We start from the raw sequence: 23,493 nt of genomic DNA, 5'->3' as shown, positions 1-23,493 counted from the left end.
AGAGGTCCTAAGCTCTGAAGAAACAGCCTGGAGGGCAAGGGAACCACACCTGGCCCACAACCCGAGTCCCATAATGAGAATTCGCTGTAGGGTGCCCCAATCATTCGTCCTGGGCAGGCGAACAGGACACAGACTCTATGCACCCACCAACCTCGCAGTGCAAACCTACAACCAACAGATGATAGCCACCTCTAGGACCCAGGGGACCGCCGGGGCACCTCGCTAGCCAATGGAAGGGCTCCGAGAAACTCATTTGCATGTAGGTGCGTCGCGGCCAATGGATGGAGTCTGTGGAACTATATTTGCATGTGGGCGCGCCTCATCCAATGGGCGGGAGTGACAGAGGTATATTTGCATGCAGACCCGCCTCTGCCAATGGGTCGGAGTGACAGAGGTTCATTTGCATGCGGGCGCGCCGCGGCCAATGGGCGGGAGTGACAGAGGTATATTTGTATACTGGCGCGCCGCGGCCAATGGGCGCGAGTGACGGAGGCATATTTGCATGCGGGCGCGCCGCGGCCAATGAGCGGCTGCGCGGCGGCGCGGCGCGGCGGCGCACTCGAGCATGGCCGCGGCCGCGGCGGGAGGAGCCCCGGGTCCGGCCCCCGGCCCCGCCAGGCCCGCGCCGGCCGCTCGGAACCCGCCGGCCGTGCCGCGGAGGCGCGGGGACTCGCGGCGCCGCCAGGCCGCCCTCTTCTTTCTCAACAATATCTCCCTGGACGGACGGCCCCCGAGCCTGGGTCCTGGCGGCGAGAAGCCACCGCCGCCGCCGCCCACCGAGGCCCGCGAGCCGCCCGCGCCGCCGCCCGCTCCACCCGGAGGCCTCCCGGGGCTGCCAGCCAGGCCCGCGCCCCAGGGCCTGCTCAGCCCCACGACGGCGCCCGTCGGCCTCGGCCTGGACGGGCAGCGCCAGAGGTGAGTAGGCTGGGCGGGGCCGGCTGCACACAGGGGTTAGGATGGCCTAGAGGCCTAGCCAGCACCCTGGGGTGTGACCCGTGGGCTTGGCAGCCCAGGACGCAGGTAGTGGTGAGCTGGGTCCTTCCTCCCAGCCTGGCAGCTCAGGGCACGAGAGTTCAGGTAAACCACAAGCTCGACAGACCCGGACGTGGTTGAGGTGAGGTGGGTCCATTCAGCCAGGACACAGGCACAGGTGTGGTCACGTGGGACCCATCAGCTAGCACTCAGAGGTCTGGGTGACCCGGACTGGGTCAGCCCAGGACGTAGGGTCAGGATGACCTGAGCCCACCAGCCCAGGATCAGGGTGTTGGGTGACTAGGGGAAGGGGGGAGGCCTTCAGCCCCTGACGCACGCACGCACGCACGGGTCAGAGGGCCCTAAAGGCCCATCACCCCGGCATGCAAGAGTCAGAGTGTTTGTAGGCCCCACCTGCCCTTGACTTGGGCTGAGTTGATCTAGCAGCATCAGTCCAGAATACAGGGGACAAATTTGGATGACTGGAAGCTTGTCGTCCTCCAGATACAGGGAACGGTTCTGTCAAAGCTGCCAGCTCCTGGATACGGAGTCAGTTCCTCACCTTGAAAGCCCCCTGAACACGGATTTCAGCGTTCCCTCAGCCTAGTTGACTGTAGACAACACCTCTTCCCTGTCCACTCTAACACTTTTTACTTGCTTTGTGTGTGTGTGTGTGTGTGTGTGTGTGTGTGTGTGTGTGTGTGTCCCACCTCCGCTTGTGGGCCAGGGTCTTACCACACTTTCTCTTTCTCCTCAGCCTTGTATACCTGGCCAGACCCTCCTCCTTCTCCTCCACACCTCCTGGACTTGAGGGCCTGCCATATCACACTTTACATACTTCCTCCTCTGGGTCATTTCTAGGAGCCCCTCACCTTAGCCCAGAACAGCTCTTCTTCCTCCCCAGATGGCCCCAGCTGCCAGGCACCATGTCACACAGTCTCAGCCCCCTCCTGCATTCTCAGTCTTCACCAGAAGAGTGACAGTAAGAACCAGGTCTGGACACCTTCTGGGCAGGCCCCACTGCTAATATGGCAGAACTTCTGCTGTGTGACTCCCAGATGTAGGAAGCCCTAGGTAGGCCTATCATGGATAAACTGTAGGCTCACAGTGAGGAGCCTCCCAGGTCTGTATCACATGTCCGTGTGGCCAGTAGGACCTCAGTTTTCTGTGGTCACTATGTTAGCCTGCAGGCAGGGGACAGGGGGGTCAGTTTATCCCAGAGTGTTAGCTGGACACCCCTTGTGAAGAGCAGAGGCAGAGAACTGAAGAACAGGCTGGAGTGTGGTTGGGGCACACCTTGGTACTCCAGTCACCCTCGTTCCTCCATTGAGCCACTCCCTGCCATCCTGGGAGTGCCTTCCACTTTCCTTCTAATACCCTTGACACCACCCACAGCCACAGCTGCCTGTCTTCTTCTCTTCTTGGGCTCTGTTTCCTAGTTCTTGGCACCCCTGGTGCTGGGGAGTCGCTGCCCTTCCTCTCGTGGGCACAAGCCCTCAGTGGGACTGTCTGCCCTCAGCTCCCGGCCTGTGCCTGGCCGGCTGGCACCCAGACTTAGTTCCCTGATCACTTGTTTTTTTTTTAAGAAGCAAAACCCTCGAGTTCCTGAAGGCTGTGTCACAGTGAGGACAGACTGGCCTTCCGTCCGAGAGCTCTGTGACCTTGAGCAGCTCGTGAGTCTCTCAGAGCCTCAGTCGCCCCCTCTGTGGAGTAGGCCGAGCTTAAGGACTCAGTAAAGGTGACCACTTGTTACAACTTGGAGCTCTGAGTAGTGTTTTTTTTAGCTAGTGATAGAATCCCTGCTGGTTTTCTGCATAGGGCTTTTAGCGCTGTTTACTGTGTTTCTTTTTACTGCATGGCTGGGAGTGGGTTTATCTCTATGATCTGTGGTCAGGTTTGAAGTGTATGCAGACATAGGCTTTCCAGGCAGAAGGTCCACAGCAACAAAGGAGACAAGCGTGACAGGTCTCAACATCAGCTCTGTCTTCTCCTAGCCCTGCATGCCAGTCACTGGAGGCTGGGCGCTTCCTATCCTGTGTAGCTTCCACAGGCCTCAGGTGCCAGGGGCTTGCGCTGTGCTGCTCCGTCTCCCTGTGTGACCTCACAGACTCTTACTCGTCCTCCTTTTGCCTTGACCCCTTCCTGTACTGTGGTAGCTAGGGCCTCTCACAGGGCCTGGGCTTTTGATGGCTCTTTTTGGGTAACTAATTACACTCACAACAGTCCTGCTTAGTATCTGCTGCAGAAACGAGTGGGAAGGGACCGTCCCCACAGGCAAATGACTTTGCAAATTGCAGCCTAATGCACCCACCGTCAGAGAGAGCCTGGCATTGCCTGGGCGCAGGAGGATGTGCTGGGCTTTGATGTGGAGGAGGGGCCCAGGCCAGCCCTAAGTGGCTCCTGAGCCACGTGACATCCACAGACTAGTCTCTGACCAGCATCTGCTCACTAGGGCTGAAAACCAGTGGAGCACTCAGTTGTCTAGTCAGCCCAGGTGCCTGGCCCCTGCCTCTCTCTGTGACGCCGCTAGACCCACAGGCCTCTACATGGGGTGCTGGGACCAGACACCTTGGCTTTGCCTCAGACTGAGACTCACCCGGAGACCATGGGTTTTGGGGGGTTGTTTTTTAGCAGATATGGGTCTGCAATGAACCAAATGATATGTATGATCAGGCTCATGGTGCCCGACTGCACCAGACTGTGGTTTGACTGTACGTCCTTAGCAGGGTAGGCTCCCTGGCCCTAAGCCCACTGGCCAGGATGGTGGGAGTACTGCCTAGGTTTCTCACTGGGCCTTCTCTGCAGCTTGTCACATGGCAGGTGGCTCCTGAGTCTGCCCTCAGCCTGCACAGCCCGTTCACTCTCCGTGACTCCCTAATGTGCACAGAATCGCAGCCATGGGGAGGTGGCGCTGCCTAGACCTCTCCCTATCTCTTAATCACCAAGGAAGGAAGCCTGCTACTTAGCAGCCATTTTTAAAGTCTGTAGTCAGGTCTCAGATACTGACTGAAGAGCAGGGAAGTGGACTCCCCTAGCAGCGAGCTTGCTAAGGGGCAGTTCTGAGCTGTTAGCTCAGCTGAACTGCTAAATGGGTTAGCCCTCTTAGCAACCAGCAACCTGCCTCACTCCTGACCCGTGGTCTCTTCTTCCCAGGTGACTGTAGAGGGCTCCAGCACTTGCCACACCACCATGCACATAGAGCTAGGGCAGACACTGTCCTGTATAAATGTGCAGCTGGAGGCACTGAGCTCAGCTCTGCCACATTTGAACTTGTGTGGTTGGTTGGGGAGTGTCAGCTGAGGCCAACAAAAAGTCCAGATTGTTCTTCAGTGTCTGTCTGCTTTTAGCAGTTTTCAAATAGAGATTCCACATATATGCAAACAGTACATGGAAACCTAATGTGCAGCTAGCTCCCCGTGTGTGTTTGGGGACATACACCGTGCATGGCCACCATGGACTCCAGAGAAACAGCCCCTAGGTCTCCTCACACCCTCCTCCGCCATCTCCTACAAAGACACGTTTTGTCACAGAGTGTCACATCTGAGCATTGTGTACACAGCCATCCCACATACCTGCCCTTCTCACCAGCACAGCTGCTATTCCCAGGGGGTTCAGTTCAGAGCACACTGTGGGTGTGACCCTGTCTTGTCTGTGGAGTACAAGGTCTGCACTAGGAGACCCTGGCCCTTCCTCAGCGCCTGCGCTGTGGACACAGGCCTCTACTCCTCTCTTGTCAGCTGTTTGATATGGCACAAGTTGAGCGGCTCTGTACCTCAGTTTCCCTACCTGAAACTGAATACGAGTAGTGCCTACCTGGTACAGTTCTAAGCACTGGGTTTAGAATAACATGCTTATGTGGGAAGAGAAAGCCATGGGGAACAAGATGTTGGACCAACTAGGAACATTGCACAAGCCTCTTGGGCGCACATCATCCCCAGGGGACCAGAAAACAGCAGGAAGAACAAGCTGGGCAACTGAGGGAAGATCTGCCACAGCCCTCCCACACTGCCTCTATGGACTTGCAAATGAGATCCCAGGGCTATGATCAGCCACCTGGCTTCTCATGGGTAATTACCTCAGGGAACGCCATGCAGGCAGGTGGCCCTTCCCTCGGGCCCCACGTTCTGTCCCGTGTCAGCAAGCTGCATTTCTCTGCTCCAGACCTGTGCTTCCTGCCCTTGGCTAGTGCCCCTGGGCAGATTCGGCTTCCCACCACCCACCACAGCATGAGCACTCATGTGGTTGCCTGAGTCTGCCATTCTGACTGGCTGACAGATCCTGTTCTAAGCCACTAGCTTTTCCCTCTGGCCTAACACACTCACCTGCCCACTTCTAGAGCCTCTCTGGGCTGGTTCTTGTTCCTAGTACAGGCCCAGCTGGTGGCTGCAGGGTCCTTTAGAGGTGGCACCAAAGGCAGCGGTGCTATAGACAGTTGACTCTGCTTAGTGTCCTACAAACTCCTGTGGCTTTGCCATTTCGTGGATGTAAGTGACTATGTGGGTAAGAAGGGAGAACTGTGGGTCTCAGAGCCCACCAAAACCTTTGTACTGTGTGACCTTGACCTTCGTCAAGCTGGCCTCTCTGCCACCCCCACTTGAGTGTGAGTGTCACAGCCTCTGAAGTGTTGGTGTGAGGCAGTGGCTATATCTGCTGCTTCTGCAGCAAGCACAGGCAAGGGCATGGTTCAGAGATCCACCTGGCGTGTAAGTATCTGTCCATGCCACACCTCATGTAAACCACCTGCTCTGCTGGAAGGGGAACCTTAGCTAATGGTGGTACAGGGACAGTCGGAGGCTGGTGCTCACCAGATGCAGCTCTCCAGTATAAGTGGCTACTGACAAGTGTTTGACCTAGTCCAGGGACCAATATGCAGTTAGCATGCAGCAGCCCTGCAGGGCTGACAGTGGGCTGGTAAATTATGTGTACAGGTGTTTTACCTGCATGTCTGCCTGTGTACCTAGAGGTCAGCAGAGTAGAGTGTTGACTCCCTTAGAACTGGAGTTACAAATGGTATTGAGCTATCATGTGGGTTCTTAACCACTGAGCCATCTCTCCAGCCCCAAACAACGCTTTTTTTAAAAAAAAGATTTATTTATTATTATGTATACAGTGTTCTGCCTGCATGTACACCTGCAGGCCAGAAGAGGGCATCAGATCACATTGTAGATGGTTGTGAGCCACCATGTGGTTGCTAGGAATTGAACTCAGGACCTTTGGAAGAGCAGGCAGTGCTCTTAACCATTGAGCCATCTCTCCAGCCCCCAAACAACACTTTTATTTCTCACATTCTGGAAGCCAGAAGCCCAAGAAGGTATGGCAGGCTCCCTTTGAGGCCTCTCCCTTGACCTCAGACTTGTCCTTGTCATCACATGGTCCTCCCTCTGTGTGTCTTAAGGATACCAGTCACATTGGATTAAGGGCCATCCCAGTTAATCTCCTTAACAACTGTATCTCCAAATTCATTCATGTTCTGAGGTCCCAGGGTTAATTTGGAGGGGACATAATCCCACCAGCATCCCCATATGAAGGGCCTGTTTCTTGCAGGGCATGCTCAGATCTGCAGGTGCCGATCCTAGAGGTCCAGGGGCTTTTACTTGTAGAAGTTTCTGGTAACAAGTGGATCTAAGCCTATGTGGTAGTAGCAGCTTCTCCATATGACCCTTCCTTTCCACAACCCCATACCTGGCGTGCAGGCATTTTTCTTGTCCTCAAGGATAGGCATTTCTGAGCTGCAGTACCTTAGACCTTGTTTGACTGTCCTTTGCATGTCAGAGGCTCATGTCTGGATTCTCACGTCCAGCTAGAGGACTCGCTGATCAGGGAGCTTAGGCTTAATTGCATCACTCACAAGTCAAGGACTCCTTTCATGTTGTAAAAAAGCTCCCCACCCATAATCCTGGAAGGATAGGCAGGTAGCCTCATAACCATAGGTCCTACTCGTGTGACTGAGAGCTCTCAGGGAAAATACTGCCCTGGGACTGACTGAGTCTCTCATGTATGGGAATCCTCTGTACCCAGCCAGCCACAGAACCCTGAAGAAAGCTATAGAGAGGTTCTAGTCTTGAGTTCCTTGTTGACTTCCTGCCTGGGGCTTCTGGCTAAATGCCAGCCCGGGGCTTTCTTCCCCAGGTACCTAGAAGGCCTTGGATACCAGGCTCACCTCATCTCTGTGTCTTCAGTAGGCCTTGACTGCTGGCCTCCAACACCACTGGAGGCTTCTTAACTGTGAAGTAGGCACTCCGTGCTCTGTGTCAATCAAGTAAGGGGAACTTGGTTCAGAGTGAGACACGAGTATACCAAGTACAGTGTACATATGGCACCAGTTAGTACAACTGAGGCACTTTAGCTGCATCACCACTGACACCATCCCCAGAAGTAACTCCACCACCATCAACATCCCTGCCACTACCAGCCACACCCTCTCCACCATCCTTGTTCAGAGCTGAAGGTCTTCCTAACAGTGCTGTATGGCAGTGCTTGACCTCACTGGCTGCACTTTGAGAATATTTGGGTATAGAGCATGTACACCCATGGATCCTGGTACGGGGAAAAGAGGAAAGCATCATTATTTGTGCTTTGGTAGGTGTGTGGAATGGAGAACCATTTAGCTGCTTTGAGCTTGCCAGAAAGGGCCCCACAGCTTGCACAGGGTCAGATTATTAAATTAGCAATGCTAGATCTGAGGGAGGCTGCCCCTCATCCAATCAGCCCACAGGCACTTAGCTCAACTCATTGTTTGAAAATGCCTGACAATTGTTGAAGTCCAGGCAGGAGGAGGGTGGCTCATGTGTATCCTCGGCTTCTGTTTGGGAAACCTCCGACTTTATGTTCTGGTGAATTCCCTGGCCAGATTTCTAGTTCCAGGACTGCAGGGGAGTGAGGATGAACAAGAGAGTTTGCATATCCCACTAATCCTTAATGGCCCAGGCATCCTGCACCACAGTGACAAAGCTGGGTCAGGTACATTTGATTGGCGAGATGGGCATTGCTAAGAGCTGGAATCTAGCTCAGTGGTAGAGCAATTTGCCCACCATGTGTGAGACTTAAGATTCTCAGCACCACAGGCATGTACTTAAATGCACCCTGTGCACACACACAGACGCTGAATCTTGTGTCATGAGGCATATACCCTGTGTCACAGTGATTTTACACCAAGACAGCAACCCTGGTATCTGACAGGAAGTCATGGTGTGAAGGTTAAATAGCTTTTGAAGGAGGTGCTTTTCTATGTCAGCCCAGCAGGCAGCAGTGGAGGCTGGAGCATTAGGAGTTCAAGATTATTCCCAGCTACCTTTTGTAAGACCATGCCTAGCTATTCCTAATTTTTTTTCTTTAATAGTATGTACCACAGCCAGGTGTGGTAGTGTACGCCCATAATCCAGCACTCAGGGAGGCAGAGGCAGGCTGATCTCAGTTCAAGGCCGGCCTGGTCTTCAAAGGGAGTCCAGGACAGCCAAGGCTACACAGAGAAACCCTGTCTCAAAAACAAACAAAACATGTACCACTTGTCTAATAATAGGATAAAGATGGAAAGCTGGTGTCTGTCTGTTCAGGGGGTCCTGGCAGACTTCAGGGCAGGCTTCAGCCTCAGAACTGCAAACCATCTCTTGCCTTCCCACATTGTGACATTGGCCTCCAGAAGCCCACCCTTGTAGCTTTGCTGTAATTTTCACTAACTGTGTCCTAAGGAAGGACCAGAAGGTCAGTAAATGATATAGTCATTAAACCCTGGAACTAAGTGCCTGAGTTGGTTATCCTGCTATGAAGGTGGGGATCTCATCCCACAGTGCTCCCAAAGCGGAGCTGTTACTGCCCTTTAGTGACGATCCACCAGCGGGTCTCCTGCGGGGTAACATGGAGCTGGAACCCAAAGTCCAGGCAGAAATTCTTAGTTGCATAAGAATGTTCTATGTGCATGTCTGTCTATCTGTACATGTGTGTCTGTCTGTCCCCCTCCCTCCCACCTCCCTCTGTATTAGAACTGCCATGCACCAGATGCCCCCACATAGGAAAGGTTGGCACCTTGTGGCAGGGAAGTGATCCACCACCTCCACCCTGCTGCAGTTTTGGTTCACGGGGTCTTGAAGCCTCGCAGTTTCATGACAGTCCTCGCCTGCATATACCTACACTAGTTCAGTTCCGTTCAAGGACCCTGGCTGCCAAGGCTTCCTGGAGTCTGTGTGCTGTCTCTTCTGAGGTCATGATGTCTTCCTACAGGAGACGAGTCACATCTCAGCGCTGTTCCCTCGAGTTTCTGGAAGATGCAGTGGGATGTGCCTCGGTGCAGAGGTATACACCCTACCTGCCCCTGCTCCAAGGCCCTGAGCTCCAACTGCCTCTGACCTCTGGGGCCCAAGAAGGTCCAAGAGGGCAAGAATGATGTGCTTTTTACCTTACAGAACCAAGCATGCATCTGGATCGCCAAGACACAAAGGCTTGAAGAAAACCCACTTCATCAAGAACATGAGGCAGTATGACACAAAGAACAGCAGGTAAGCGCGTGCAGGGCCTGGGGCTGCCCACTGTGCTCCCTACACTGCAGGACCAGGCCATATCTACCGAGGGCAGCCATATGAGGTCCGGGCCTACCCTTGTTGGCACCGGCAGCTGCTTCATCACTCGTTCCCTGCCCTTGACCTTTAGATTTGAGCGTTGGTGTTCCTCTGCATTAGCTGAACACTGGCTAGCATGGCGGTCACTGAACAATCCCAGGGAAGCCAAAAGTGGGCCCCATCCTGCATGTGCCCAGGATAGGAGGTGTGGTCATATTTAGGGAACATAGGCAGGATAAGGCATGCCACACTTGGGAACACGTAAGAGGAAGCATAATCACATTGGGGACACATGGAAGGAGATACGGCATATTGGGGAATATGTGGGAGGCTTAACCCAAACTAGTTAGTGTCTGGCTCCCCAAAACAGTGCTAAGTTGAGCTCTGGGCAGTGCAGATGTCTTGCTCTGGTACAGGAGCAGCACTCCCAGTCCCTCTGAGGCCAGAGTCCCCCTTCCTTGTGTAAGTCACCCTGGTAGGTGTCCTATAGCTCCCTTAAAGCCCTGGGGAGGCTGTAAAGTGGCCTGATTGCAGCTTTGAGTATGGGGGGAGGGGGAGGCTAAGCCCCCTGCATAGCTGAGCTCTGTCTTAGATCTGGGTCCCTCTGGTAGCATTAGGCCTTGCATCTGTCTGGACCACTGTGAACTGATGCTGATGAACTTTGAACCTTCCTGTGCCCTCTCTTTGTACAAATGAGGCTGCCTTTCCTGGGTGACCTGTGCTCTCAGGAAACATGAAGTCTATGGCCTTGTATGTTACAGGCCAAAAGAGACCTACTTAGCAGCACTATTGTGCTCCTAATGTGCTGGGCCTGGGAACAGCTCTAAGGAATCAGGCCCAAGTGCTAAGATGCCAGGCCTGGCTTCCTGAATCCAAGTGCCCTCCATGGCTCTGGCAGTTTCTCATCACCCAAATGTAGGCAGGACAGTTACTGCCCTGCTCTGACCTGGACCTCCCACAGGATTGTACTCATCTGTGCCAAGCGGTCCCTGTGTGCAGCCTTTTCAGTCCTGCCCTATGGAGAGGGCCTACGGATCAGGTAAGAAAGCCCAGGTCCTGCTGAGCCCAGCCCACAAGGCATCAGTGCAGCCTATCACTGGGGTAGGCTGGTCCTTATGCTTATCGTCCTCCAGCACAACGCAGGAACTTGTATTTTAGGTTCTTATTCCCCAGGGAGCCATAAGTTCTATTCAAACTATGTAGGTTGTCTGTGATATTCCTGTCCCTCTCTCTCTGATATGCTCCTAAAACCTTGTGACTAACCCAGGCAGTTGTGTCCTGAATATAACTCAGGGAAGAAGGAAACAGCTGTTGGGGCGGGGCAGTGCTGAATGTGACCCCACAGAACAATAGTCTGCACAAAGAAACCTCCTGACCAGAGTGAGCGGTAGCCAGTCCTCAGCATCCCAGGCCAGCTGCTAAGCTGTGGGGTACAGTGGAAGGTTCAGAGGTATCAGAGGAGTAAATTTGAGCCAGAGTTCAGGTAAGTGTTCAGAGGTGTTCCAGACTTGCAGCTTCCTGGTGCTCTGACAGATGACTTCTGCCACAGGACAGGAATGATGCGCGGACTGCCTTTAGGTTAAACTTCTGTCATGCCTTCTAAAGTCATGGCCATCTACTTCTCTTAGGCTAGCAGCTTTGTGGCAGGAACAATTCTGTGCGGGTGGAAGAGCAGACTGAACTGCATGTGGATTCACTGTGGACCAAGCATCCACCCACTGACATCCATGCCCTCCCTCCCTCTCCCATATGCATTGCAGTGACCTGAGGGTTGACAGCCAGAGACAGAGGCACCCATCCGGCGGCGTTTGTGTTTCTTCTGAGATGGTCTTTGAGTTGGAAGGCGTTGAGCTGGGAGCAGATGGAAAGGCAAGAGCACTGTGGCCAGCAGAGTTAGACGGACATTAATCTAAGACAGTATTGGCAGCAAGCCACACATCCTGTTAGACCTATCACTAGCTGGCTCACATGGCCACTACCAGCCATGGGTAACCCACCTGTCTCCCCCTGAGCTCTCCACATCTAGCCCTGCTTCTGGACCACTAGGCCAAGAGTCTTCCAAGATGGGGAGACAGGCCACCTGCAGGGCCCAGATCAGGGATGGAGGCTGTGTTCTGACATGGAAGTGCCCACTCCAAGTGGGTAGCAGCATGGTGCTCAGGCTCCTCACTGGAGGGTGGAGGAAGCAGAGCTTCTGACCTGCAGAAGCAAAACTAAGCTAACGTGATTGCTTTTACAGGTCGTGTCCTATGCAAAATTCCTGTACCCCACTAACGCCCTGGTTATACCCAAGAATGACAGCCATGGCTTGCTGCCCCAGCCTCGACCAAGCATTACCCGGGCTCCACCAGGCTCAAGACACAAATCTGTGCCTACCAAGTCAACACCAGCTGGCACAGAACTAGGTAGCCGAGGTGCCTTCCTCATGGTACAAGGGGGCAGTAGCACTGTCTGGGCCAGGATGAGGCAGACAGCAATATGAGCCACACTCAGAGGAATCCTTTTCCTCTGAGATAGTATGGCCCTAGGCTCTGCCTGAGTCAGGCAGAGGAAAGGATCAGAATGGGAAGGGGGTTCTGCCCAGGTGTTTCTTGTACCCAAGCCCTTGACCTGGACCCTCCGCGGAGCTGGGGAGCTTGCTGTGATGTGGTACCTCTTCATTGGGGGGCAGGGACGTGGGTTCTGATGAGGATCTAGGGTGTCAGTGGCTGTCTCTACTTACAGGAAGCGACGGGGGAGATGCAATAGAATACAACCCCAACCTCCTGGACGACCCCCAGTGGCCATGTGGGAAGCACAAGCGGGTACTTATCTTTGCTTCATACATGGTGAGTTTCATAGCCCTAGTGGTGTTCAAATGTGAGCGAGCACCCCTCCACACCCAGAACCCAGAACAACCATCCCAGGGTGCTTTGTCCCCACCCAGCACCAGCAGGTAGCTGCACAAGGCCTTAGACAAGGGCCGTTTGCCAAAGCAGGATAGCAGCCAGCTGGACTGTCTCCTGGGGTCAGCTGAGTGCCTGGCCAACTGGGCCTATCCACAGACAGGCTGAGCCATTTTATTCTCAGAAATGCTGAAGCCCCACATGCTCATGTCTAAATCCAGGCTGCAGGCCTTCCACTCTCCAGACATCTGGCCCCCACCTACCTCTACTTCTGTTACAGACCACGGTTATAGAGTATGTGAAGCCTGCAGACCTCAAAAAGGACATGAATGAGACCTTCAGGGAGAAGTTCCCTCATATCAAACTGACACTGAGCAAAATTAGGAGGTAAGGAAGGGATACCCCTACCCAGGCACAAAATTCGGCTCTGGGCTCTCTCCTTGGAGAAAGAAGTGTCTGACAGCCCCCAGCACATGGCATAGCTATCAAAGGGTGGCTGCTGCTTTATCCTAGTCTCATGACATAGATTTGCCCCAGGGACATGGTTCCCATCCCACCCACAGTTTAAAACGTGAAATGCGGAACCTTTCTGAAGAGTGCAGTTTGGAGCCTGTGACCGTGTCCATGGCCTACGTGTACTTTGAGAAGCTGGTACTGCAGGGCAAGCTCAACAAACAGAACCGCAAGCTGTGTGCGGGCGCCTGTGTTCTGCTGGCTGCCAAGATCAGCAGCGACCTCCGCAGGAGCCAAGTAAAGCAGCTCATCGATGTGAGTGCAGAGACCTGCGTGGCACTGAGCCTCAGGTGGGACCACACAGCAGCTAACCCTGACCTCTGCTTCCTTCACTGCAGAAGCTGGAGGAAAGGTTCCGGTTCAACAGGAGAGATCTCATTGGATTTGAGTTCACAGTGCTTGTGGCTTTGGAACTGGCCCTGTACCTCCCTGAGAACCAAGTGTTACCTCACTACAGACGCCTCACCCAGCAGTTCTAGCCCAGAACAGTGCACCCCAAAAGAAGGCTGCCCGGTAGGAAGACCTGTAGCTTGGCTAGAGCACTGGGAGGACTCCCATCCTGCCCCTCCTCCAGTACTCCACTTGTTCCTCACAGCCCAAGGCGGCTCTTGGTTTCCTTGGAAAGAGACACTTGCTTTCATTCCAAAGTGGCACTTCGGATACACCTCAAGGCACTTCTGAGTGTTTTCCTGAAGTAAATGAGCAGTGTGGGCTTTTCGGTGCCTGAAACCAGCCTGGTTTACGTTGTGAATCCTGAGGTCCAGCCTTCATTTTGCTTAGCCCTTGCAACCCGTCACAGCCATGAAACCATTGCTGTGGAGCCCTAGGTGTCCATACCTTCTGAACATGCTGGAATTGCTGTCTCCTGGTGTGCTGACCCAAGCACCCCACGTCTGTTAAGGTAGAGGAAAGCGCAGACACCTTGACCTGTTCCATTTTGACTCTGCTCACTCAGCCCTTGTTAACGCATCTCACTGTGAAACCTCTATGCATCACATGCACAGCAGAGCTTGGCCAATCCCACCACCCATCTGTGTCACCTCCTGGGAAGCTTCCTGCAGCACTGGACCTTTAAGACAACTGACTTGAGGCTCTTGACTTTCCCAAGCAATATCTAAAGGGCATCACAGTGTGGGAACAGAAGCTAGCCCAATAAGGTGTGCTGGTGACTGAAACTACACTTGACCCTCAAGCAGGAAGGCACTGCTCCTGCCACCTAGGCCACCATGCCTGTGCATCCACTGTGCCATTGTCCCTGCTAGACCCAGATAACAGGACCCTCCTACTGTCCCAGGTCTGTCCTTCCCTACACTGGTCACTAGCCTGGACTCCCATAGATGCCACTGCTGGCTCAGCAACCTCTGTATCCCCAGCAATGTTCACACCTCGGGACTGACACGGCCCAGAGAATCATAAACAGCCTAAGCATACAGGCACCTTGCAGACCAGCCTTGTGCCCTGACCATGTTTATGCTGGCGCGAATGTGCCTGTGCCCCTAGAGCATTTTGGGCACAAGTCCTAGCAGTTATCTTCAGGGCAGTCCCATTCTTTTATGAACTTCCTAGACGCTGCTCTAGCTTCACTACCCTTGGAAGACATAACAGGCAGCTTCCTCTAGACGTAGTTACTGTAGAAGTTGGTAGACAGTGATAAGTGTATTTATGTAGTAAGGTTTACTCGTTTACCAAGCTGCTCTGAAGCCCTGCCCTCCTCAGTAATGCCAAGAGTTGCTGGTGTTCGTGGTATCATGCACAAAGCCAAATGGCAAGCCGAACCCACAATCCTGTAGACTGAGTCCAGAAATCTGAGCTATATCCACGGTGTCCAGCTGGACTGTGACCCGATGCCAGACCTGGTGCTGCACCCTTGCGCCCAACAGTGGACAACTGTGTGAGAGAGAATCTGACCTCAGAATGCTGTGTGTCTGGAAGGTTTTGAACGGATGGTGTTAAAACTGTTTTTGTTAAAGTAAAACTTGTTTTTGCAACATGCTTCCTAATTTGCCTCCCTTCAAGTAGTGTGTTGCTCCTATTCTGGTCACAATAAAAACACCAGCTCTGCCCACACACCAAAAGCAGGCTCAACCGATAAGATACTTTAACCTTTTTATTTATGGTAAGTATTCCCGATCTCTTCTGATCAAAAGTTCCTAACAAAGAAAGAAAATATTAAAATCTGTATCTCTTGGCAAGTCCCAGGCCACTCACCCCAATGTGAGATTCCCCCACTTACTTGGAGACAATTCCATCAGCTTTAGCCAGACGGAGAATGGAATCATCTGACTCGCCCTTTAAAGTTAAAAACAAAATCGTGAATATCCTGACACTGCTGGCTGGCTGGCTGGCTCCCTGTCTGGCAGGGCATGCACAACCAGACCAAATCTGTACCTACATCAAGGGAGATAGAGCGACAACCCACAACCTCAGTCGGCCTAGAGCAGGCCCTCCATGGTCTGAGAAGGGAAGACAGGCTAACAGCAAACCTGTCCCAAGCGCCAACTATTTCCCCCAGAAGAAAGGGCTAAAACCATCACAGCTCAAAGGTCCACGTGGTAAACTCACCATCCTGCGAATGGCCCCGCAGATAGCATAGGTTTGAAAGTGGCCATTAAATCGGCCTGTAACCCTGTCAACCTGTAAAGGAAAAAAGGTTGGGAAAAAGATTCGACCCCGGCCCACGCTTTGGGTTGGTCGGCCATTAATGTTAGGAAACACCAAAGCGAAAACCCAGGCCCTGGGAGGCCTCACCACCCTCTGATTCCCAGCTCACCTCGGCCACATTCATCTGGATGGACGCGTGGTCCTTGGCAGCAATGATGCGGTTGCTCGCGGAGCTGAAGAAAGAAAGCACCGTGCGTGTGATAGGCAGCGAAAGAAAAGCTGGGTGAAAGGGGTGGGGAAGGGAGGCCTGATGAGGCAGCGCAAGCGCGGGAAGGATCCCTGATGCTCACCATTTCCGCGGCACGTACAGGTCCACGAACTCGCCGGCGTCGTTCTGCATGTCGAGACCGTGCCTGTAGAGTCACCACGTGGGACATGAGATTGGCCAGGCCGGGGCTCCGGGTCTGCAGCCCCATCCAGACCCACTCCGGAGCGCTCCCGGCCGGGCGCCCGCGCCCGCGCCCGCGCCCGCCCGGGCACAGCTCGTAGCCACAGCCCGCCGCGCGGCCTACCTGCTCGCTGATCCAGCCGGAACGCAGAAAGGAAGTGGCTCGTTCCCCGGCAGCACTATTGGGCGGGAGGGGCGGTCCGTCAGTGAGTGCTTCCGGGTCACGCGCCTGTATCTACCATCCGGAGGCCAGTTTGTGCGTGTTTACTTCCGCTTCCGGTGCAAGGAAGCCTGGTCTCTTCCTCAAGGGGCTCTGCCGCCGGGCCCTGGCTCCACCCCAAACAAGGCCAGATTCGCTCCTCAGGCTCCGCCTCCACCGCGGAATCCTGCGCGTGTTTGCCGGCATTCCTTGAGGGTAAGAAGGGTGTTACAGGGAGCCGGGCCGCCCTGCTGGAACGCCGGCGCTCCAGACCTGCGCCTGGAGACCGCTCCAGGAAGACCGCCTCCAGGACTTCGGAGAGGAACGGCCGAGCGTGGCGGGGCGAGGCGGGGACCGGTGCCAGCAACGTCCCAAGGGGAATTGCTGAGGTCAGGGAATCTGCCTCGAGAAGGGGAAACTGAGGTCGGTTCCAATGAGCTGGCTTTGCGCTGCACATTCATTGGCTTCATGGCCCCCTCCCCACCCCGCATAGTGACCTACTGTCTCCCAGGCTGCCATGGCGTTCCAGAGTTGCCACATTCACCATAATGCGCAGTAAGCCCCTTGTTGGAGAGGTTACCAACCACCCGGACACGGTCTACAGTGTTGACTTTGCTACGGTGGACCCTCTTTGCTCACTCACCTGTGGAACCTTTAGGCGCCTTACATCATCCTCTGGGACTGGAGCTGCAGGCGGATGCACTCAGTCAGTTACATGGTCTTGGTGAGAGCCTGCCCTGCGATGTGCTCCCTAAGTGGTGATCACCTTCCCAGGACTGTCATGGGGTCTGGTGAAGCCAAGGCTACATTTTGCTCCTCACACCTAGAAAGCAAGTAGTTGTATGTACATTGTTGGGAGACCTGTGTTCTCCTTCGGACCTGGATTAGGCCAACACCACACCCAAACACCTGTTTTCACAAAGAGAGCCTTTGTTGAGCAGGGAAGAAAAGTTAAGGTGGGTGCTTTCTGACTTAGGAAAAGGGGGGAGGGGGAACACAGCAGCAAATGGCCTTGCAAGTGTAACTTACAGGAGAAAAAGGGGAGGTCTGTGTTAGAATGGGCTAGGATATGCTGGTATATTTTGACTAGGCATGTTAATTAGGTCGAGCAAAGGGGGCTTTTGATTACTGGACTCTAACGTTTTGATAGTTGGACCTTGGTAGTCAGCCTCAGGAAGAGGAAGTGGCCAAATAAAGGAATACACTTTGGTGTCTAGCCTTAGGAATAGAATCTTAACAGTTTCTCCTATCAAGGCAGAGGGAATGGGGAGAAGAGCGTGGCCTGCCAGAGCCATGCTCAACACAGCCACGCTAGCCGCAGTCCCTTCACGCATTTTGTCCGCAATTTCCACTAGATCCTTAACTGTGAATCAGAAGTGAGAACAGCAAAGCCACTGACCCTTGGAAAGTCACTGCTCATGTAAGCCATGAGGCGTGTGTACAAAGTGGTTTGTTTATGATTTAGCTTTAAGATCCGCACATGGTCTGGCTACATCTGTATATGTTGAGTTGAACCTTCAAAGCTTCCTTAGAAGCTGGAGTACCAGAAAGGAGCCTGGCCAAAGGGGAACCCCAGAAATCTTCAGTAGGCTCTACTCAGCAAATTCAATAGTCCTAAGAAGGGCAGGGACTAGAATCAAGTGGAAAAGCTTAGGGCACATAGCAGTGGGTAGAGTGTTCAGAAAGGTCTAGCCTCTGGTAACTGCCTTCAACAATGCCCAGGGCCCACCTAACATCACAAAAACAGATCAAGTATCAAAGTATTACCAAGTAACCCCACTGCGTGGAGCCCATGCAGGGCAAAGTCCACATTGTCTGGGATCCACTCACCCACCAGAGTAAACAACATGGGGATTTGGTTACTAGTGAGAAACAGAGCAGCCTGTGGAAACGGATCCAGAACTGACTCAGCAGACAGGGGCATGATGCGGGTTTATCTAGAATGTACTCCATCTGTTCAAAGCCCCTGGGAGAAGCATCTGCACTAGGAAGGTATGGGCAGAAGGATATCAACAGTTTGATCTTAGCTGGGCGTGGTGGTGCACGCCTTTAATGACAGCACTCAGGAGGCAGAGGCAGGCAGATCGCTGTGAGTTTGAGGCCAGCCTGGTGTACAAAGTGAGTCCATGACAGTCAAGGCTACACAGAGAAACCCTGTCTCAAAAAAAAAAAAAGAAAAGTTTGATCTTAGGCTACAAAGTAAAACCTTGTCTCAAAAATATAAAAATAAAAATTAGTAGGAGTCGGCCATGGTGGCACACACCTTTAGGAGGGAGAGGGCGGATCTCTGTGAGTTCAAGGACAGCCTGATCCTCATAGGGAATTCCAGGACAGCCAGAATTGTATAGTGAGACCCTAACTTAAAAAAACAGACAAAAATCAGTTAGTATCTCAAAGATTATATAATTGCATCCATTGTTTTTTTAAACTGGCAAACCTAGGCCAGTGAGATGGCTAAGGAGGTAAAGGCCCTTGTCCCCAAGCCTGACAACCTGAATTTGACTCCCAAAACCAACTGGGAACGAAAGAACCCACTCTAGAAAGTTATCCTCTGACCGCCATACATACATCACAGAGCATGCGGGCCACTCCACACACACGCACACAGTGGCTTATACCTGTAAGCACAGCCTTTAAAGAGAGGGCAAAATTGCCTGAAATTAGAGCCAGCCTCTATTGCATAGCAAGCTCAAGGTCAACCTGAAATATATAAGGAGAGCCTGTGTCAAAAACTAAAGTCTGAGGCTCTAAGCTGAATAGAGCACTTGCCAGAATGACTGAGACCAAGGCAGGGGCAGGCAGATTGCTAGCCTAGACTACAAAGCGAGTCCAGGACAGCCAAGGCTACACAGAGAGACTCTGTGGGGGCAGGGGGGTATGACTGAGACCCTGCGTTCAGTCTCCAGCACAACAAAGGGAAAAGGAAAGTCAAGAGTAATGTTAACACAGTGACAGCTGCGTAAGTTTCATCCTTCCACACAAACCACTTGTTCCTTCTGTACTTGGGTTGAACCCAAAGCCTCAAGCAGGACAAGCAGGTCCCTGAGCTGTAGCCACAGCCCTTTGCAAATAGTTTTACTTACATGTGTGTTGGGGGGCAGTCTGCATGTGTGAGTGCTGTAGCCCATGGAGGCCGGAAAGAGTTGAGTCCCCTGGAGCTGTCAGCTGCCCAGTGTGAGGTCTCTCTCCACTTATCCACAGCCTTTTTAAGACAGCATCTCACTTAAGGATCCCAGGCTGGCTTTAAATTCAGATCTGTAGCCCAAGCTAGTCTTCAACTTGACATTCTACTCCCTTAGCCTTCCAACTAGTTGGAATTACAGACCCATGCCACCAAGCTAGCAAAACATCAATCAGAGGCAAGTGGATCTCTGTAAGTTCAAAGCCAGCCAAGTCTACATAGTGAGTTCCAGGCCAAACAGGCCTGCATAGTGACACAGTGAGATCCTGTCTAATAAGTAAACACAAAAGCAAAGGTGGGAGGTGGTGCTGGGGAGAAGGCTCAATCAGCAAAATGCTTTCTGCACAAGCATGAGGACCTGAGTTCAAGCCCTCAAATCCAGGTGTGGCAACACACATCTGCAATGCCAGAGCTAAGGAAGCGGAGAGAGGAGAACTGCAGACTACTGGTCCCCTAATCTAGTGAATCAGCAAATTCCAGCTTCAGCAAGAGGCTTTATCTCAAAAAGTGAGTTGGAAAGAACATCAACATCACCACCATCAATCAATCTCTGGCCTTCACGTACATGCACACACATGCGCACACACACACACAGGCCCCTCTAGCCTATGTCCCCCACCCCCACCCCTCTGCCCTGTGCACACACCCACACACACTGTCTGTCTTTCTCTCTTCCCCTCTCTCACTCCCTTCCCCTCCCAGAGGTCAGTTCTAGGTGGTGTTCATCAAGTGATCTCCAATTTGTATTTTGAGACAGAGTCATATAGTCTGGATCTCAGATGACTCAGGCAGTGACTTCCAAGGTTCATCTGTTTTCTCTCTAGCACCCCAGCACTGGGATTGCAATTCCACCCTCAGGGCCCATGAGATCTGGGTCATCCTTTCTATAGCATAATTTGTTGTACAAAATTCAAGACACCCAAAATAAAGGAGCACACACCCCAACAGAAAGAGCTACAGTGAGTTTCTCTATCCTCCAGCACCTGAGGGTCTGCAGAAGTGAAACTGCTCTACCCTGGAACCCCTGTACTGTCCCTAGTTGCCACCGGAGGGCAGCCACGAGCCATTCTGGAACAAGGGCAAGCTTACACAGTTCAGCTCTTAGCTACCTCCAGGCTAGCTGAACCCTTCACCCCAAGTCATGAGTCATCTGTTGACAGAACCTCTTATAAAATAAAAAAGGGGATTTTTGGTTTTCCTTTTTTGTTTGGTTTTCTGAGACAGGGTTTCTCTGTGTAGCCCTGGCTGTCCTGGACTCTGTATATCAGGCTGGCCTTGAACTCAACAGTGATCCACCTGCCTCTGCCTCCCGAGTGCTGGGATTAAAGGCCACCACCACCCAGTTAACCCCTTAGTTTTTCAAGACAAGGTTTCTCTTGTAGTCCTGGCTGTCCTGGACTTGCTTTGTAGAACTGGCTAGCTTTGAACTCGCAGAGATCCACCTGGCTCTGCCTCCCAAGTGCTGGGGTTACAAGTGTGTCCCACCATGCCCCGCAAAATCTTTAGGGTAGGAATGGGTCAGAGGCCAAGTGAAAAAGAAGGATGAGAACAGGAGGCCCCCAAACTTAAGACACTGTTAGGCTGATGCCTTCCTGCAGAATCTTAGGCCTCAGAGTTGAAACTGCTGCTGCAAGGCAGTCTTGTCAAGGTCCCTGAACAGCCCTAGATCTCCTTCCCAAGACCATGATCACACCTGCTCTGCCCCACTGTACCCCCATATTATAGCTACCGTCATCATGACTATCATAACCATCATTGTCACCAGCCATCACCATCACTATCTGTTGTCACTGTCATCACCTCCACTGCAGTCTCAGTATGATCACCGTCATCAATGTTATAATTCATATACTGGGTAGATAGATTTCCATCCTGGGTTCCTCTGAAGCCATATTGAACTTGCCTCAATCTTACACAGCCCTGATATGGATTATCTGGGGTTTTGTGTGCAGTAGACCCCGCTGAATTCCCTATACCCATTCTGAAGGCCCACCTCACATATATGTAAACTTGAGACTGTGATTCAATGGAGCAACTATGTGTGGGCTGCTAGGCCAGCATCAAATGCAGTATGTGAGAAAAAGATATACTTCAGGGCCAAGAAACCTTCCAGCAGACCTGGATTTTCTTCAGGATGAATCGCAGGTCAGGGAAAGGGGCAGGCCTTCTTGGACAGGTCTGACCAAGAGCTTCAGCCCCTTCTCCGTCAGCCCCCTCCTGGGTGAAGGCTCTGACAGTCCCCAACTCAGAGTGGGCCTCCTGGTGCCTCTGCTTCCCCAGCCATGGTAGAGACAATTTCCTGGTCTCCAGCAGACAGTCATAGAAGGCTCAGGTAAGACCTTGTAAGGTACCAACAGAGGGTCAGCACTGCTATCTGGGGTCTAGAGGAGCTGGCTACCCAGCTCTGAGCCAAGCAACAGGAAAAGAGCCGCTGTATGCCGGCAGCCCCACTAGCTCCAACTCTGGCCAACAACTCCCTCCAGCCAAGATGCACTATCAGGTTCAAGAGAAGAAAGCAATCATACCCAGCAACAAGCTGACCTCTCACCCCAGTTATAGACAGTGCCTAGACCCAGCCTCCAGGCTGACTTCTGACCCTAGCCACAGATAACCCTGATGCTAGGTTTCTACATTCCCAGGAAGAGCAGCATTGTGATGCTTATTTCTGAACTGTCAACACACCCCAGCCAGTCTCTTGGAGACACATACAGCATGTTGGAGCCAGCAAGCAGATCTAGACAGTGGAAAGAGCTGGGGCCTACCCACACAGGGCTCCTCAAGAACACATCCCCAGTGGTGTGAGTGCTTTAATCTTTTCATCAAACAAGCTTAGTAGTTGTGTGCCTGTTTCCTCTCATGTCCTCCGCTTTGGCTCCTGTGTCAAGGACTATATATTTGTTCACTCCAATATAATCTATTCCTTGGAATGTCCCTATGTCTGAACCTTGATTCATTGACAAATTTCCTGGAACAGTTAATGTAGATTAATGTAAAATACACCCCTTCTCCTTGAACCCTTTTGCTTTCCTTTATTGCCATTTTTTGTTTGTTTGGGTTTGGGTTGGTTTTTTGGATTTTTGGGACAGGGTTTCTCTGTGTAGCATTGGCTCTTGGCTATCCTAGACTCCCTTTTGTAGACCTGGCTGGCCTTGAACTCACAGCGATCCGCCTCCCTCTGCCTCCTGAGTGCTGGCAGTAAAGGCATGCACCAACACACCCAGCTTTTGTTTTGTTTTTCAAGTCAGAGTTTCTCTGTGTAGCCCTGGCTGTCCTGGACCTGCTTCATAGACCCGGCTGGCCTCGAACTTACAGCGATCCACCTGCCTCTGCCTCCTGAGTGCTGGGATTAAAGGCATGCGCCAACACGCCTGACATTTTATTGCCATTTTTTAAAATTAGCTAATGGATGTAGATTGTAAGGCTGAACTTCAGCCAGTGAAGGATAGCCAAAGCACCCTCCCACTAGGGGTGTCATGTGGAGGCCAGCTTTGAATAGGTGTGCTTGCCCTCCAACTTTTTGGAGATATTTACTCTTTTGTGCAGAAGTGAAGTTTGCCTTACTGTGACCCCTAATTTGAATGGAATCCCTTAATTTGTGACCCTATTCTTGTCTGTAACAACATAGGGGCTTGCCCAGGATTCTAGCCTTCTTGAGGTGTGCAGCTCTCTTCCCAGGGGAAATGTACCCCAGACCTGTTTGCAATGCTCCCTGGGCCCTGAGTCTCTAGTGCTCCCTGGGGCTAGTTAAGAAACAAACCTGAGGGGGAGGGTGCTGGAGAGAGGGCCAGCAGTTAAGCACACTCTCTGCTCTTCCAGAGGTCCTGTGTTCGATGCCCAGCAACCACATAGTGGCTCACAACCATCAATAATGTGATCTGATGCCCTCTTCTGGTGTGCTGGTGCACATGCAAAATAGAGCACTCATATACATAAAATAAATAAAATCCTTAAAAGAACAAACAAAACGGCGTGGTGGCACATGCCTTTAATCCCAGCCCTCGGGAGGGAGAGGCAGGTGGATCACTCTGAGTTTGAGGCCAGCCTGTGAGTCCAGGACAGCCAAGGCTAACACAAAGAGACCCTGTCTCAAAGGAAAAAAAAAAAAAAAAAAACAGGACTAGAATCTGGAAAGGTGCTCAGAG

The 23,493-nt window shown here is 52.5% G+C and overlaps 2 protein-coding genes across 3 annotated transcripts; one reads left to right on the top strand and one right to left on the bottom strand.

Moving 5' to 3' along the window:
• The first annotated feature begins 562 nt into the window (after positions 1–562).
• On the top strand, positions 563–13,804 carry Cables2 (Cdk5 and Abl enzyme substrate 2). Of its 2 annotated transcripts, XM_051143949.1 has the most exons (10): positions 563–915; positions 9,190–9,261; positions 9,372–9,464; positions 10,486–10,563; positions 11,285–11,393; positions 11,764–11,929; positions 12,249–12,352; positions 12,690–12,796; positions 12,973–13,177; positions 13,261–13,804. In XM_051143949.1, the coding sequence occupies exons 1-10, from the start codon at positions 566–568 to the stop codon at positions 13,399–13,401; spliced, it is 1,425 nt and encodes a 474-aa protein (XP_050999906.1). In that variant the 5' UTR covers positions 563–565; the 3' UTR covers positions 13,402–13,804. The 2 variants fall into 2 exon arrangements, with proteins under 2 accessions (XP_050999906.1, XP_050999905.1); XM_051143948.1 differs by lacking the exon at positions 9,190–9,261 and having other exon boundaries at positions 566–915.
• A 1,210-nt stretch (positions 13,805–15,014) lies between these two features.
• Positions 15,015–16,299, bottom strand: Rps21 (ribosomal protein S21). The gene is made up of 6 exons (XM_051143947.1): positions 16,096–16,299; positions 15,874–15,936; positions 15,693–15,756; positions 15,485–15,556; positions 15,156–15,211; positions 15,015–15,072 (listed from the first exon to the last, which is right to left on the bottom strand). The coding sequence occupies exons 2-6, from the start codon at positions 15,921–15,923 to the stop codon at positions 15,063–15,065; spliced, it is 252 nt and encodes an 83-aa protein (XP_050999904.1). The 5' UTR covers positions 15,924–15,936; positions 16,096–16,299; the 3' UTR covers positions 15,015–15,062.
• Positions 16,300–23,493: the final 7,194 nt, after the last annotated feature.

The sequence above is a fragment of the Acomys russatus genome, chromosome 4 (assembly GCF_903995435.1).
Source record: "Acomys russatus chromosome 4, mAcoRus1.1, whole genome shotgun sequence".
Lineage (NCBI taxonomy): Eukaryota > Metazoa > Chordata > Mammalia > Rodentia > Muridae > Acomys > Acomys russatus.
The sequence above is the reverse complement of the archived record's forward strand: the minus strand, read 5'-3'. Positions and strand labels throughout refer to the sequence as shown.